General features: G+C 42.4%; 1 protein-coding gene across 2 annotated transcripts in view; it reads left to right on the top strand.

The window, feature by feature from the left end:
• Positions 1-7,305, top strand: part of BABAM2 (BRISC and BRCA1 A complex member 2) — a 307,510-nt gene extending 300,205 nt beyond the window's left edge. For both annotated transcript variants that reach the window (XM_024198185.1, XM_024198186.1), the window contains one exon: positions 5,751-7,305. In XM_024198185.1, the coding sequence (XP_024053953.1) occupies positions 5,751-5,814 (64 nt within the window). In that variant the 3' untranslated portion in view covers positions 5,815-7,305. The remainder of the gene's footprint in view (positions 1-5,750) is intronic.
• Positions 7,306-17,421: the final 10,116 nt, after the last annotated feature.

Below are 17,421 nucleotides of genomic sequence, written 5' to 3'. Positions count from 1 at the left end.
TTTGAGACGTTTAGTTGTATCAGAGCGTAAAGTATTGTAAAAATAAAAATGTGGTTTCTAATTGCTAAGAAATATTTTGCCCAGTGTTCTGTGGCGTAGCACTATTCAAGTTCTAAATTGCTGAGAGCATTAAGTCATTCAGTATGAATGGGGTTAAATGAATGGATATTGTGAGAAATTAATCATTGCTTAAAGTTTTTGGTTACATATGCGGGGGGGGGGTGTACAAGATTCAAGTATGTATATGGTTGTATATCATTTTTAAACTCAGATCTAAATAAGAGAAACTTTATTCAGTATGATGAAAGCCATTTTCCATCTCTTCTGCAGAAGAATGTAGACCAGCACAGCCTCTTTGTTTCTCTTTAAAATTACTTGGCTTTGTTTCCGTTGGAGTTATTCTTTCCCATAGTCATCCTCAGCCTGATGTAGGGCAATGTCCTCTTCAGCTCTAGTCTTTTTCTCTTGTCACAAAAGGCTGGTGGAACCTCACCACACTGCACCAGTGCCAGCAGACAAATTCATGAAATGGCTTTGTTTTCTTAGCCAGTAACAACTCCACGATTCTAGTCCCTCCAATTAATAATCTCCAGAAATGAGCAAAAATCAAAATTTCCATCTCAGATGAAATTTTAATATTTTAATATTTGTTTTGGCCCAAATTGGGATAAAACCTGATATATTGAAAGTATTCATGGAACAAAAAGTGCTATAAAGGTTTTGTTTTGAGCCAGTTCAGTATTAAACTGCATCTGCTGGTGGTGCTGTACCAGTTCATGGAGGTGTAGTTTGGGTCCTCGTGCAGTTATTCTTTCCTAAGGGCAAGGGCCCCTGGCTGGATTACATCTTCCGTGATGCATCACAGTCATGTGACTCCCGTAATGCACTGTGTAGCTCAGAGGGGAGACTACAGTGGATTGTGGGAGCCTGGCCCATAATAGAGAATGGGACCATAAAACACCTGGACTACAACTCCCATAAGGCACTGTGGCACTTCAGGCAGATAAAGTTTACTGTCAAACTGACTTGAAACAAAACATTTTTCAGTGCACCAAACCAAAATGTTTCATTTCAGGACAAATTGAGCTGAAACAAAATATTTTGTTTTCATTTGCCATTGGGAAAAATCAAAAAATTTCAGCAAAATTAAAAATTTCAATGTTCAAACACTGCAAAAATTATTTTGATAGAAAATTCCCAACCAGCTCTAATAATCTGAGTAATTTGACTTCTTTCTATCCTCCTCTCCCCATATGGAGGCTCTAGACCAGGGGTGGGCAAACCACGGCCTGTGGGCCGCTTTAAGCTGGCCCGCGAGCTCCTGCTGGGGAGCAGGGTCTGGGGCTTGCCCTGCACCATGCAGCTCAGCCCCCACTCCGGCCAGGGCACCGGGTCGGGGGCCACACACGCGGCTCGGCCCCACTGCAGTGCTCCAGCCAGGGCGCATGGTCGGGGTCGCACCACGCGGCTCCCAGAAGCCATGGTATGGCCCCGCTCTAGCCGGGGCGCAGGGTCGGAGCCCGCTCCACACGGCTCCCAGAAGCCGTGGCATGGCCTTGCTCTGGCTTCTAAGGGCTCTAATGGGATGGTGCCTGCGAATGGGGCAGCGTGCAGAGCCGCCTGGCCGCGCCTTCACGTAGGAGCCGGAGAAGGGACATGCCACTGCTTCTGGGAGCCGCTTGAGATAAGCGCCGCTCAGAGCTTGCACTCCTGAGCCTCTCCCCATGCCCCAACCCCCTACCCCAGCCCTGATCCTCCTCCCGCTCTCCAAACCCCTCGATCCCAGCCCGGAGCACCCTCCTGCACCCCAAACCTCTCATCCCCAGCCCCACCCCAGAGCCTGCACCCCCAGCTGGAACCTGCACCCCTTCCCTCACCCCTGCCCCAGCCTTGATCCCCCTCCCATCCTCTGAACCCCTCAGTTCCAGCCCAGAGCACCCTCCTACACCCCAAACTCCTCATCCCCAGCTCCACCCCAGAGCCCTCAGCCCCAACCCCAATTTTGTGAGCATTCATGGTCCACCATACAATTTCTATTCCCTGATGTGGCCCTCAGCCCAAAAAGTTTGCTCACCCCTGCTCTAGACAATTCCTGTCACTTCTCGGACATTTCTAAAGTTTGGCATTTCCTCTCTGTCCCCACCAGTAAAACACGGATTTACACTATGACACACTCTTACCTGAATTGCCCCATTTTCATTTCCCTGTCTCTCATCCCCAGTCTGTCCAACATGCTGCAGCTAAAATAATTGTCTGAACATGTCACCTGGTTGAAGTTCTTTGTATGTCCCCTGTTTCTTTCTGCAGCCAACCAGTAAGTGTGTTGAATAATCATTATCTTAAGTCTTCCATAATGTCTTGCATCTCAGGTACCAAGATGGGAAAACTCATCCTGGGTAATTGTCTTTGATATTACCTGTACCTCATCCTGGGCAAGACAACAAATGACAAAGTAGAAACCTAAACATGTGTCTTAAGAATTGCGAAGGAAGAATAGGCATTTAATTTTATGAAGTATGACATTCATTTTTCGAAAAACAACAAGGAGTCCGATGGCACCTTAATGACTAACAGATTTATTTGGGCATAAGCTTTCGTGGGTGAAAAACCCACTTCTTCAGATGCATGGAGTGAAAATTACAGATGCAGGCATTATATAATGACACATGAAGAGAAGGGAGTTATCTCACAAGTGGAGAACCAGTGTTGACAGGGCCAATTCAATCAGGGTGGATGTAGTCCACTCCCAATAATAGATGAGGAGGTGTCAATTCCAGGAGAGGCAAAGCTGCTTTTGTAATAAACCAGCCACTCCCAGTTCTGATTCAAGCCCAGATTAATGGTGTTAAATTTGCAAATGATTTTTAGTTCTGCTGTTTCTCTTTGAAGTCTGTTTCTGAAGTTTCTTTGTTCAAGAATAGTGACTTTTAAATCTGTTATAGAATGTCCAGGGAGATTGAAGTGTTCACCTACTGGCTTTAGTATGTTACCATTCCTGATGTCCGATTTGTGTCCATTTATTCTTTTACGTATTCATTTTTGGGTACATGGAACCCTTAGAAGAGCAATAAATTTAATCTGAACTAACAATAGAGTAATGTGCTTGCTGAAATAGTACTGTAGAATCACACTGTAAGGAGGAATTTAAATTAGTATTGCAGCAGCACAGACAAGCACACAAGAGTGAAAAGAAAGGATATTGTAGATGTAGATAAAGATAGCATGGAGTGGTTTGAGCATTGGCCTGCTAAACCCAGGGTTGTGAGTTCAATCCTTGAGGGGGCCACTTAGGGATCTGGGGATTGGTCTTGCTTTGAGCAGGGGTTGGACTAGATGATCTCCTGAGGTCCCTTCCAACCCAGCTATTCTATTCTATTCTATTCTATTCTATTCTATTCTAAGATTTAATTTGGGAATCATGCCACAGCAGAAAGCTGACTGAAAAGTGATACGGTATTTGTGGTGTTACTATAACAGGGAAGAGAAATATAGATGGATGTTTCAAAAATGGAACTAAGTATAGAAATACTCTCTCACACATCCAACTTAACAAAAATGAACTTTCTTGCCATTTAGGAAAATATATGTGGCTTTTTGAGAGACTATTGAAACTAGAAGTCAAGAGGAAAGGAGCAGGCGTAAGAGGAGAGTCTCCAGAGGGGAAGAAAGCAAGCAATTTAAAATAAGCATGTAGAGGAAATATAATTAAACATTAAGACAAATAACGCAAGGAGAAATGCTAAGAGGATAACAGAGATACTATGGTTGACAAAATATAAGGGAAATTCCCATATGTGGCAGAACATTGCAGAGCTAGTCATGATATACTCCAGTAGGCCACATTTTCAAATGTTTACTACAAAAATCTAAGTGCAAACCAAATATCTTCTTGTACAAATCAGATGATAACACACACTTAGCTGGTATAGCCATACTGATGTGAAGTCACTTTAGTGAGCACAGTTTCAGAGTCCATCTCTTCCAAAATTTGGTCCACAAAGTCAGGAGATTTTGTGTATTCAGTAAAGGATACATACTGGTTTACTATTTCGTGTGTGCGCGCGCTCTCTCTCTCTCTCTGTTTCCATTATCATTCTTAGGCTCAAGGTGTGATCTCAGATTCCCTAAGGCATCCTGCAATATTCTTATCTTGCACTATTCATCTGGCCTTTGGCCAGTATTCTCATACAGCCTTACAAATTTTATGCAAGTTGATTGTCATTGTCTTCTAATGAGCTTAGCAGGCATATTGCCACAAAGAGGAGAGGAGCTTTCCCTTTTTTGATCTTACGGTATTTTCAGTCTCAGTCATGATCAGGAGTAATTATTCAGTGGCAGCAAGAAATTCTATCCAGTTTATGAAATTAGATCTCTCGATTGATTGTGGAGATTCAGCATATCCATTTGTCTGATGCGATATCTGGAATTCTTGGCATGCATTATTACCATAGCAGTAGATATAAGTAATACAGTGAACATAATTTACAAGTATCCTCATTTCAGAAATTACAAAGAAATACTCTGTGAGAAAATATAAATATGGATTGTAAAGCAGATTTAAAACAAAAGCTAGAACAATGAAGAGTTCACAATATAGAGAGTAGTAGGTGAAAGTCACAAGTGGCAGAATTAAGGTTTAATTTCCTTTGATTTACCTGGCAAATAAAAGATCTTTAGGAGCCTATAATTGCAGAAGTGGACACATTTTGCTGTTAGTACAGAGTCCCAACGGTACAATATAAACCAGCTTGCAGTGATCAGGATGGATTCATTCTGTGGGTTGATAAAGTGACTCAGTAAGTTCATCATAGAGAAGACAGTGATACTAAGGTCCAGAATACATAAAGTACACCCCCATTTACAAAATGATTTGTCTTTATTCCAAACTTTCCCTCAGAAAGGGGTTTTTTTTTTTAACCAATTAGCAAGCAAGGAATTACTGCTCATCCATTTAATTTATTCACCACAGAGAATTAACTGATGCTTTTATAAACTGCTCTACTACTGTCAGCACTGACCCTGTATTTCATAAATGTTCCTGGAAGAAGGCAGATCAAGAGCTTATCCATTGCCAGTATTCTCACTTTCCCAGCTGATTGTGCAATTCTACTGAGTGATTGTGGTGCTATATTTGAAGCTTTTTCAAAAGTTGAGTAAATCCAGTTATCCCAGAAGCGTGGTGAGCATCAAGTATATAACAGACGCCAAGTTTGTAATGCTGTAGCAAATGGTTTAACCTTTCCTTTCACACTGTTTCTCACTCAGAGAGCCCAACACTGTTTATCTCTGTACCTGATATACTGTTGTACCTAGACTAAAGGAATTAGAATACAAATCAAGGGAAGAAAAGAGAACAATTGCCAATGATTCACGAAAGCTATCCACAAAATATTTTTTCCTGCAAAACATAGTTTTGGAATGTATAAAATATTGAATACGCATCAGACAAAGTTATGCTGACACTACAAGACGACATTGGTACTGATCACATTAGCAGTGCTGCATATGATTGTGGTCAGTTCATCAAAGGAAGTAACACTACTGAAATTAAAAAGATTGAAGCACAAGAATCACCAAAAATACACTGTAGAATTTTGAGAATCAGGCCTCTTATTTATGTGACTAAATATGGACATAGGCAGCTAACTTCAGGCTCCCATTTTTTAAAAATCTTGGCTGTAGGTACCACGCACACATGATTGTTCTGAGTTTGTTCTTTGCTAACCACAAACTTTCTTTTTCCCCACTAGGGCTTATTTCAAAACATTTGTCCCTCAGTTCCAAGAGGCAGCTTTTGCCAATGGAAAGCTGTAGGAAACACCAGGTCTGGAGAAGATGCCAGACAGATTCTTACATCCACATGCATGTCAGCCCCAAGAGGACTTCCTGGAAGTGGGTTGGAATCTCTTTTTTTGATACTTTTTGCCTCTGGAATAGCTTTGATCACCACAGACTTCATTAAGTCTATAAAACAAGGACCTCAGCTGGCTAATTCTAAACTGAATATTTGATACTCCTTCTCCAATCCTCTCCTACCACTATCATTTCCTTTTATAGCCACTGGATTAAATTAAAACCTTAGTGTTTAGATGTGATACCATTTCCCTGTGACAACAATGTTTAATGCTATGCCTTGTTTCAGAAATGCTTGTCTTTCAGGTGTTGTTAAGAAGTGATTGTTTTCATGGCAGTATTCTGTTGTTCTGAACCTTTGTATATTTTCAGCATATCCTAATAATAGATAAAGCTGCCATACTTACCAGAAATGCCTAATGGACTATATAATGCCATATTCTGCCTCTGACATTTGCCTATATTTATGGTTCTTATTGACACATGTATGAGTCGCAATATTTAACTGCTCAGTGCCTTTGATGCGTCTGATGTTGACATGGCAGTATTTTTTTAATATCTCAGTTGAAAACTCATCATGAGTTGAATTCAGTGTCTTTATAGTCTAGTTTATTTCAGGTAATACAACTTAAGGTGACTTTCTAATTGACGTCAGTTGCTGTTACTGAGAAAGGTCTATCGTTTTAGTATCAACTGTTCAAGTAACCAGTTGTGTAAATTAAGGAGACAAAATAGAGCTCCTGCATAGTCCCACAACTCTATCAAGTAACGTAAATACCACTAATGAAACAGGCCTTTAACAAACAAGGAATTACTGGAGTCTTTGAAGGCAACAAATACAATAATTTAGGGAAGCAGATTTATTTAACCTAAAATTTATTTAACCTAAAATGCAGTTTTAGTAAGCACATATATTTAAAGAATTGATGAGAAGACATAATGGGATGCATCAGTTTTTCTAATGCTGTAATGCTAAATGAAGAATCCCAGCCACTCATCTTCCCCTTCTTGTGATATGTTATAGCAGGCCATATATAGCTGACTCTTAGTGCTGTCACTTCCCAAATTAAATTGTAGATAGACCAGGGTACTTTCCAACATGGAATAAAGTTTGTGTGTTGTTATAAATGGAATACAGAAAAAGTACCGTCTGCTAAGTGTTAGGGAACTGGACTGATGAGCTGTTCTGAAGACATAATAGTGAAAAGTAATATATCACTATTTCTGCTAATGTTATGAAATATGTATACAAATTTTAATTGATTGGCAGTATTGCCCCAATCTCCTTGTAACTTTGGATTTTTAGAGAAAAGTATTGTCTACTAGAAGAACTGTGTCTCCAAGGAACAAGTGTGATCCTTGTAAATTAAATTTTCTTAATTAATACATTCTTAGTCTAGTTTCCCTGAGAAACTACCAACCTTCTAGCAAATTCTATTTTTTTTTTTTTTAAATAATCATATACTATCGAAAGTCAAAGTCAGTTAGGAGTTGAAGACCAAGTTGAAGTCAAATCATAGGCCTTATTTAGGGTTACCATATTTAAACATTAAAAAAAGAGGACACTCCACGGGGCCCTGGCCCGCCCCTTCCCCAAAGTCCCCGCCCCAACTCCGCCCCCTCCCCTGAGTGCCCCGCATTTCCCCTCCTCCCTCCCAGCCACGCGAAACAGCTGCCCAAGCGCTACCAGCTTCACGGTTTGCCAGGCAGCCCCCAGACCTCCAGACCCTGTGCCCCCGGCCAGGCGCTTCCCCTCCCAGGCTCCGGCTGCGCTGGGGAAGCCGGTAGTGCTCGGGTAGCTCGGCTCTTCAGCTACACAAAGCTGAGGTGTCTTGGGGGAGCAGCAGCAACCGCTGCCGCCGCCGCAGGAGAATCCACCTGCAGCTCGCAGTCTGCTGGAGCCGCTCTAAGGTAAGCAGGGGACTGGGGCAGGGATGCCGGCAAAACAAAGCTGGGAGTATTTTCCCGGACATGTTCAGCTTTTTGGCAATTCCCCCCGGACGGGGATTTGAGGACCAAAAAGCCGGACATGTCCGGGAAAATCCGGACGTATGGTAACCCTACCTTATTCCAAGTCTAAAGAAAAAGGGGGGGACAGATTTTGTCCCCTTATCCAGTCCTTGGTAACTGTTGCTGAGTCACAAAGGGGCTGTAAACAGCCTTCAAAGGGCTGAGGACAAATTCTCCCAGCACAGGTACTACATTGCACTGCTGTAAACAGAACTGAAGCCCTTTGCTGAGCTAAGCTAAGCAGTGTTGTTTTTAAATACGTCTTTGCTATTCATGCCTCATAACTGTATATGAACAAAATTTACATTAATCTATACAAGACAACCATAAACCTGCACTTCCTGAGGTATAAATCAAAATTGCATACAAATACGCCAAGAATATTTTCATATATGCTGTGGTTGGGAGGGGATATAGAAAGACAGTTATTCTCCTGCTGAAATCCTAGGTCCTGTGCTAGTTTTTTTGCTCCGTCTCTGAAAGGAAATATTTCAAATGTTTCTTTTCTAGTGATGCACAGCTGAAACTAAGTAAGAGTAGCTTGTATACCATTATGTATCTACACTGTATTTATTAACTTAGGAACTCTGTGATGGGGCCGACTTCTTTAAGAAGATTTGGAAGGTTCACTCGAGAATATCTGCTTAGATTTTTGATTGCTCAAGTGGCATCAGTAATATCTCAATTTTTTATCTTATTTACATGTCAGAAATTGTCATGAAGCTACCAAAGGCTGGTAATGGTCCTCAAGCATTTCAATATGACAGTCACCTACACATTTTTAATCAAAATTCTATCCTTAACATCAATACTATGTATTTTGGACATTGGAGCTTGAAATAATATAACATTTAGATTTAAATTTAGATTTAGTCCAAAGCTTAATTTACTTTGGACTACTCTAGTACTGTGGTCTCTGTGCTCCAAAACTCTCCTAAGGCGCCACTCCAACACTATAAAGAACTAACCAATCATTTGATATGTTCAAATTCACTAATATCTAATGACTGTTCAGTGGCTTAGGTGAAATGCATTGATGGTTTCAGTCCAGTTCCTAATTGATCATATGTCCACATGACAAACCACAGATGGCATTATTGTTTGCCATGTATCCAGAGAGTTCATGGATTGAAAGGATGATGGAGATTGAGCTTTATTACCCTAATTTGTAGTCCCTCAAAATCACAATTGAGGTACGTTGTCCTCCGTTGGGAGAAACTTGTACTGCCTGTAGCTTGGCTAAATGGGTAATTTCAGTCTCCAGGTCTAACATTTTGGAATTTTCATTTTTTTTAAAGTACAGTATTCTAATCCTAAATGGTATGAGCATTTGCTTTTCCCCATCTGTAAAATGGAAATAATTATATTAACCTCCTTTGTAAAGCACTGTGAGATCTACTGATGAAGAGCTACGTGGTATCATTCCAGAGCAGTGCTTCTCAAGCTGCGATCCATGAACCACTAACAGTCCATAGAGCCCATCCTGATCATTCACAGAATGATATATTTTGAAAAATAGGCAGTGAGAGAATTGGTGTATTGGGAGAAGCATGAGAGAATTTCTCTCTTATAAATTGGTCTACAGAATGAGAAAATGGAGAGCTTAAGAGAGAGTTTGTTTGACCAGTCTTACATTAACAAGTTACAGATATTTGTTGAGGCAAATGCAATTATGCATGTGGTTATTACCTATTTGCATAGAGTTGAGTGTATATTCTAATTATAACATTCCTTGCAACCAGTTTAATGGGAATGAGACCATCACTCTTTTGTTCTTAATATATGCAGTTAAAAAAAAATACAGAAGCTTGACTCAGTTAACTACAGAACATATGATAAATAACTAAACACCTTGAAATTGTTGTGAATATGTCTAAAGAATTTAAGTTCCACCCCAACATATGCTTCAACTAAGGGAATGCATTTGCTCTTTATTCAATAAGCTTGTGAATTCAGACTTTATCATGGAACTTCCTCAAAATATATTGAATTATGACAACATACAATGAAGCCCTTTTTCTTTATACATCACCCACTCTGCCATGAACTGTACCCACTTATTCAGATCCAAAGTTGGAGTCTCATCTTACGCGCATTTAACATGCGCGAATTCACTTTGCGCGGTCGGCAAAAACAAAAAAGAGAGAAATTTAACAATTTAAATACTGTACCTGTAGTGCGGGTGATTCCGCCCGCCATTACACTCAATGTAATTTTGACTATACGCGATTTTCGTTTTACACGCTGACTGCGGAACGTCACCCCAGCATAAGATGAGACTTGCCTGTAAACTCCTCTGGTAAAGTTATGAAGTAAATGGTTATTCTGGAAGAATAATGAAAAACAGTCATCGCCAAGTATATCTTGACCTTTGATTTTGGAACTTCCTTCCATCCTGCTGGGGCACTGGTTTGGTAGTGAGAGAGTAGCGTCTCACCTGTTGAATCAACAACACAAGTTTCAGCACCATCTGGGGTTTATTTGGCAGTCATCCCATTCAAGTATTGAGTGTGCCTGACGCAATCTAGTTTCTGAGAGCAGACAAAGATCACTGCTGGAGGTAGCATGTATCTCCTATACATTATTAAAACCTTACTAGATAAATTTTCCCATAGGTCTCTCTTGTCCATCCTATCTAGCAACAGCCTTGACTATCAGTGTTCTGGCCCCGACAGTCAGGAAACAAGATCTGTCAATGAACTGCAGCACAAGTTGCTAGATCAGCCCCTGTCCCTCAGACTTCCAAAGCAGGGAAGAGTAAAATAAGAATAAGTAACCTACTTCAAACAGCACTCCCTGAGACAAGTCTGGAGGGGTATGAGAGGGCTGCAAAAAACAGGTTACTGATGAGTAACATTTCCTTCTTATGTGTGTCCCTCTTCTCCCATCTTATCTAACAATAGCTTTCACTAGCAGCAGATGTAACAGGCAATAGAAACCTCATGGTAGAGCAGGAAAGACCACCCTTCCAAATTTGGAATCCACTTCAGACATCAAGTCCAATCAATAGCGGCAAATGAATATGAAAGGGGAGTGCCGGGTGGGCACCTTGCAGATATAGAAGATACCTCAGACTTTCAAGCCTATGAGGAAAGCATGCTGCAGGAAGTTGATAAAATTTGGATGCAGCCTCTGAGCCTGGTTGAAAATTGACAGCATGGAGTCCTTTACCCATTGGGCAAGAGAAGTCTATGACAAAGCAGATGACCAATGAGCAATCAATCTTTCCTTAAATAGCTACTGTCTCTTTAATTAACACACAGTTGCTCCCATTAAATCTAAATGTTATATTATTTAAAGCTTCTTAAAATGCTAGTGAAAGTCCCTTAATTCACCTACTTTTGAGCTTTTGTCTCTGTTCTCTGTAATATTCCAAGGCAGTCTGGCTTTATCCCCGCTCACTAACCAAGCCAGATTAGGAACCAATTTAGCTGAATCCATGTTTAAACATGTTTCCATAACTCTGTTTGAACCCAGTGTGAACAAAGACAATCAGATGTATTACCACTTTATACCACACATCTTTCTATGCACAAATGTGAACTCATATAATTTTGTGAGTACATCTCAGCGGTTCTCAAACTTCATTGCACCGCAATCCCCTTCTGACAACAAAAATTACTACACGACCCCAGGAGGGGGGACTGAAGCCTGAGCCCACCGGAGCCCCGCCGCCCCAGGCAGGGGGGCCAAAGCCAAACCCCATGGGCTTCATCCCCGTGGGAGGGTAGGACCTGTAACCTGAGCCCCGCCTCCCAGGGCTGAAGCCTTCGGCCCCGGGCAGTGGGGCTTGGCCTTTGGCTTTGGCCCCAGGCCTCAGCAAGTCTAACGCCAGCCCTGGTGACCCCATTAAAACAGGGTCATGACTCACTTTGGGGTTCCAACCCATAGTTTGAGAACCGCTAAGCTATTGGTTTCTTGACAGTGAGTTAGAACAAATTTAAGCTCCATGAGATGTGTTAGCAAAGAGACAGCAGTTGTTTCAGTGCATGCAGCTATTTCATAGTCCTGTATTAAATATAGAATAGTGTTCTGTAAAGATGACCAGTCTTTTGCTAGAAGCAGTTCTTACTTGTGAAATTAAGTGTGGTATTTTGCAGGGAAGGATGTTGGTACAGGGAGGTTAACTCCATCATTAACCAGAAACAGGATGGATAATCACCATCATGTCTGCATGTGATCCCACCAATTGTAAGCATGCAGAAATTATAGTCTTCACATGGATATTCCAGTCACTGCTGCCTCTCTAGTTTTCATGCTTTGGTTGTGCCCTAAAATCACCTCTATGTTTGAACTGATTTTTAATGACGTGTGTAGAGCAATATTTGTTTTCAGTCTTGGTGCTGACATCAGATCAGTCTTGCACCAAAGCTTAATTTAAATGGCACCTTAGGATCAGTAGAGGAATAAAGTACGGTGTACTCTCTTGTTCTGAAGAAAGCCTGCCTGAAGAAAACTGCCACCTCTGTCAGTGGTATCATCTGCAGTTTGCTTCTCGAGAGAGTACATCAGGGTCTCCACAGGTAAGCCCAGTAAAATGGCTGCACTAGACACAGCAGTGGGTTTGAAATAAGTGAGATTTGTTTTTAGTTCTAGAAACAGAATATTTCCAAACCGTTGGACTCGCCAAGTTCACAATGTGTTTCCAGTGGCCACAGTGTTACTGATTTTAATGTTGCTTACAAGAGGGTCTCTTCTATTGGCCACTTTTGTGTAAAGGCTCAACTCTTGCTTCCAGGGCACTGTGCAAAATACAGTTTCATTTGTGTGGTAATTATCTGCCAAGGAAGCATACAAAAATCAAGATTAACTGTTGAAAATAATTCTTAAAGTATCAAGAAATCAACAAAGGAAACGAGGTTTGGCGGCTGCCCTGCTGCTTGCTGAGACCACAATACAGGCCTTCAAATGTATCCCATTGCAGCTTAAAAAAACCCCCAAAAGAACACAAGAGGCTTTTCTTGCAGCAATAAAGAACAAATACAATATTAAACAACAGGAAATAAAGGAAGCATTAATTGCAGGTACAGAATACAAACCCGAAGTCTAATGTTATTCATGCCTGCAGCTCTCTTGACATCAGAAGAGGATGTAGAATTAATGCCTAGTGTATAATACACTCTGCAATCTCCTACAGTGAAAATTGATCCTTGGGGTGCTACATATTTTCATCAAACTCTATTTAAACCCTAATGTTGCTTTTCCACCTGTGAGAATGGCAAAGCTGTGCCAATGAAAACTAAATCTTATGCTACCAGAGGAATCTATTCCAGCTTTGCTGAGTTCTAAAGTCCTTGATTTGGGATGGAGTGAGTTTGTAAGTTGCTAAGCCTGTCAGCAAACCGGGTACCTTTATGTGCCTCAGTGTTTATTCAAAATGATTCACGCTGATTATAGTTTGACACTTTGTTCCTTTTATCCCATTGTCTTCTGCATTTAAAATATTTTAATACTTGCTTAATAAATAAGACATATTGGGTTTTTGCATCTTTTAAAGGGCATTTAATGATCTGGATGATGGGATGAATTGCACTCTCAGCAAGTTTGCAGATGACACTAAACTGGGAGGAGTGGTAGATACAATGGAGGGTAGGGATAGGATACAGAGGGACCTAGACAAATTAGAGGATTGGGCCAAAAGAAACCTGATGAGGTTCAACAAGGACAAGTGCAGAGCCTACCCTTAGGACGGAAGGCTCCCACGCACTGCTACAGACTAGGGACCGAATGGCTAGGCAGGAGTTCTGCAGAAAAGGACCTAGGGGTTACAGTGGACGAGAAGCTGGATATGAGTAGACAGTTAGGAGGCTAACAGCATTTTGGGCTGTATAAATAAGGGCATTGCCAGCAGATCGAGGGACGTGCTCATTCCCCTCTATTTGACATTGGTGAGGCCTCATCTGGAGTATTGTGTCCAGTTTTGGACCCCACACTACAAGAAGGATGTGGAAAAACTGGAAAGAGTCCAGCGGAGGGTAACAAAAATTATTAGGGGGCTGGAGCACATGATTTATGAGGAGAGGCTAAGGGAACTGGGATTGTTTAATCTGCAGAAGAGAAGAATGAGGGGGGATTTGATAGCTGCTTTCAACTACCTGAAAGGGGGTTCCAAAGAGGATGGATCTAGACTGTTCTCAGTGGTACCTGATGACAGAACAAGATGTAATGGTCTCAAGTTGCAGTGGGGGAAGTTTAGGTTGGATATTAGGAAAAACTTTTTCACTATGAGGGTGGTGAAGCACTGGAATGGGTTACCTAGGGAGGTGGTGGAATCTCCTTCCTTAGAGGTTTTTAAGGTCAGACTTGACAAAGCCCTGGCTGGGATGATTTAGTTGGGGATTGGTCCTGCTTTGAGCAGGGGGTTGGACTAGATGACCTCCTGAGGTCCCTTCCAACCGTGATATTCTATGATTCTGTGATTTAGCACTGGTGTCAAGAATGACAGCTCTGGTCAAACGGGAGTCTTCTGTTTAGCCCCAAAACAGCAGTCAGCCGCTTTCCTGCCCTTTTCCAGCAGATGTAACTCTAACCTCCCCTGACGAGACTACTCCTAGGAGTGACAGAGCAATTTATCCTCCATAGCCCAGTCACTTTTTGATCTTTTTGCTCAGACTGCCAGCAAGGGGCCAAGGAGTCTCAGTTATTATAGTGGTGCTGCAGTGCATATCCTTGTCCACTAGCAACTAGGCTAAGTCCCTACCAGCTCACTGCACAAAGAACACTGAACAGCCTTCACGTGGTAACAAACTTTGGTCACTGGCAAATTGGGCCAGATTAATTCTTGCACTGGATGAAGCAGCTGTGCCTGCTGGAAGGATTCACCCCAACAGAGCAAGAGGTGGGGCACCTCTGCTGAGGTTCTGATAGGAAAGGGCAGCTGTAAAATCTAGCTGCCACCCCATTAGAGCCCTGCCAGCTAATGCAGAATCTTGTGTGTGTCCTGACCAGCCTGGGCTGACCATCCCCACTTGGATGACTGTGTCCACTGGCTCTGAGCCCACCAATAGAGTAGAGGTTGCAGATATCTTGCTCCCCTGTGCCCCCAACTCTAGGTGGACATAAAAGGCTCCATATCCCATTAACTATATCCTGAGCCATCCAGTCTTTCCTGTCATTCTTGCTTGTATGAAGGGGAAGCAAATTTGAAAATGAAACCCCAGTTCATAGAAATAGTTCAAGTTTCGCTGGGTGCTTTTTTCAGTTCCTGTTTTTCTTGTAATAAAAGCATAATGCCTTTATTTTGATGGAGATGATTCCCGAGCTTGCTGCATTTCAGTTGCCAGTATATATCCTCTGCATTGACGTATTTTCACCACATCCACCAGATGCAAGTAAGGCCGTGTCTCAGCATCTTCCACTTGCCTCAGGACTGCTGGTTCCAAACTCAGGTAACCTGCTGATGAACCAGGAAACAGGCTGGCATTTTCTGGTTTCAGCAAGAAGGAGGTGAGTTTGGGTGAACGAGCTTGTGCTGTACGAGTTGGACTCATCCTGTGAGGCGCGCTATCAGCGCTTGTAACCATGACGAAATAACAGCTTCTTTCTAATGGGGTCAGAAGGCTTAATGGAGCAGTTTCCGCACAGTAGTGGATTGTATAATTATATACCGGGCCTTGGCGTGTCTGGCTCTAATAGTACCTTGGACTCTTATGAATGACTCACTCTCTGCTTGGGGCTAATTATGGGCAGGTTGCATGAAAAACCCATGCAACTTGACCCTCCCTTGTAACTTCTAGTGAACTGGTATTCATCACCAACCTGGATTGCTCACTGCAAAACTGTAACCACTCAGTTGCGTGACAGAGGGAGGGGAAGAATTTTCAAAGGGGAGGCTTCAGCCAGCACAACAAAGATTGCTTGATTAGAAGCACAGGATTTGCCTAATAGAATGTCAGTCCACTTAAGTCTGATTTCCTGTCTCTGGCACTGGCCAATACTGTGGTACTTTATAGGACAGTGGCATTCCCACACCGGTTCAGTAATCCACTTAGTCAATTGTGCAATGACTGTACATGGGGGCTGAGGATCATTTCCCTCTGATGCCCACTGACAATCAGTTTACACCATCAAGCTGGGGGTTTGATTACACATATCTTAGTTTGCATAACAGTGTTTATGAATGGGTCATAATGTTACTCAGCCCCTTTTAAAATTCCGTCCCTGTGTTCATCACTGTGACCTAGTTTGGCACTAAGTTCCACATGGTAACTGCACAGTATGTTGCATGAAGCAATATTTCCTTTTGCCCGCTCTAAAGGTATCATGAAAGTGCCAGAGGCCGATTTTATGCTTGAAGGTAGGCATCTGAAGATAACTCCTCTTGACACTGTAGAGCTTGCCAGCATCACATGGAGTAGAATTTTCCCAGAGATTAATTTTGCTGAGAACAATTTCTCCTACCTCTTCTATAACATAGTATTATACTCAGGACAGGGATGGCAAAAGAATACTTGTGTATCAAGCACTGTCACTTGCATAGGATGGTGGGAGCTGCAAAATATATTTAGGTGAGGTCAAGGGAAGCTTCAGAATGTTGCCCTCAGTCCTTCATGGACTGGGTCTACATCAGACTTTTTTTCAAAATATTCTTTCCACCCCAGTGCATCTCCAGTAGTGTGAGCTCTAGTGTAATAAAGTTCCTGCAGCCATCACTGTGTTTGCCACCATCTTGTCTGGCCCTGCCCTGAGCAGCTCTAAACAACATGTTGGTATGAAATGCCAGTGGCACCTTGTCTGCACTAGCGCTCTCACTGTTGGTACTACAGATGACCCTGTTACTGGCATTAGCAATGGTCAGAACATTTTGATGTAAAAGCCTTCGTGTAGGCCACCCGGTGGGAGGGGAGGGGGAAGTGATGTCGTCCAACCCAGGAGGCCATGGAAAAATAACAGCATTGCTAACAAAGAATATTTTAAACTTCTAAAATATTACTAGCCTTCAGCTTAGCCCTAGAATCACGGCGCCCAAGCTGTCGTCTCCACACCTTGCTTCTCTCCAGGTTACTGCACTTCGCTGTCTCTTATCACCCCTTCATTCTGCTTTTCTCCCTCCCTTGCTCCCTCCTTCTTCACTTTCGCACTCACGCTCTTCTCTACTTCTCCTTGTCTTTGCCCTCCAATACACTCTTGTTTACTCTATGCTGCTTCTCCCTCCCATTCCTTTCTCTCCCTGTCCCCGGTTAGAGTCCGAGCGGTCCCTCAGTGCTGACAGGAGAGGGGAACTCCACTACACCTGCACTTTGGAGCTCCAATCTTGGACCCTGAATCTGCGGCAGCAGGTGGGCTCCCCAATCTTTCCTGCCCTCCCTATTCCGATTCCTCCCTCTCAGGAAAACAAAGTCTCTGTTTCTCTGTCATTGACACAGAGTGAGAGAAAAGCCTTCAGCGAGCGAGGTCCTTTCCCTTTTCAGAACTGGAAAGCTATGCACACATGCAGAGAACTGTTGCTTTTGGGGAGTAAAAACAACGAGGATAGGGTTACCGTATGTCCGGTTTTTCCCGGACATGTCCGGCTTTTTGGGCCTCAAATCCCCGTCCGGGGGGAAATCCCAAAAAGCC

The sequence above is a fragment of the Terrapene carolina genome, unplaced genomic scaffold (assembly GCF_002925995.2).
Source record: "Terrapene carolina triunguis isolate 2854851 unplaced genomic scaffold, T_m_triunguis-2.0 Scaffold85, whole genome shotgun sequence".
Lineage (NCBI taxonomy): Eukaryota > Metazoa > Chordata > Testudines > Emydidae > Terrapene > Terrapene triunguis.
Note: the sequence above shows the minus strand (reverse complement) of the source record. Positions and strands in the feature narration are given on the sequence as shown.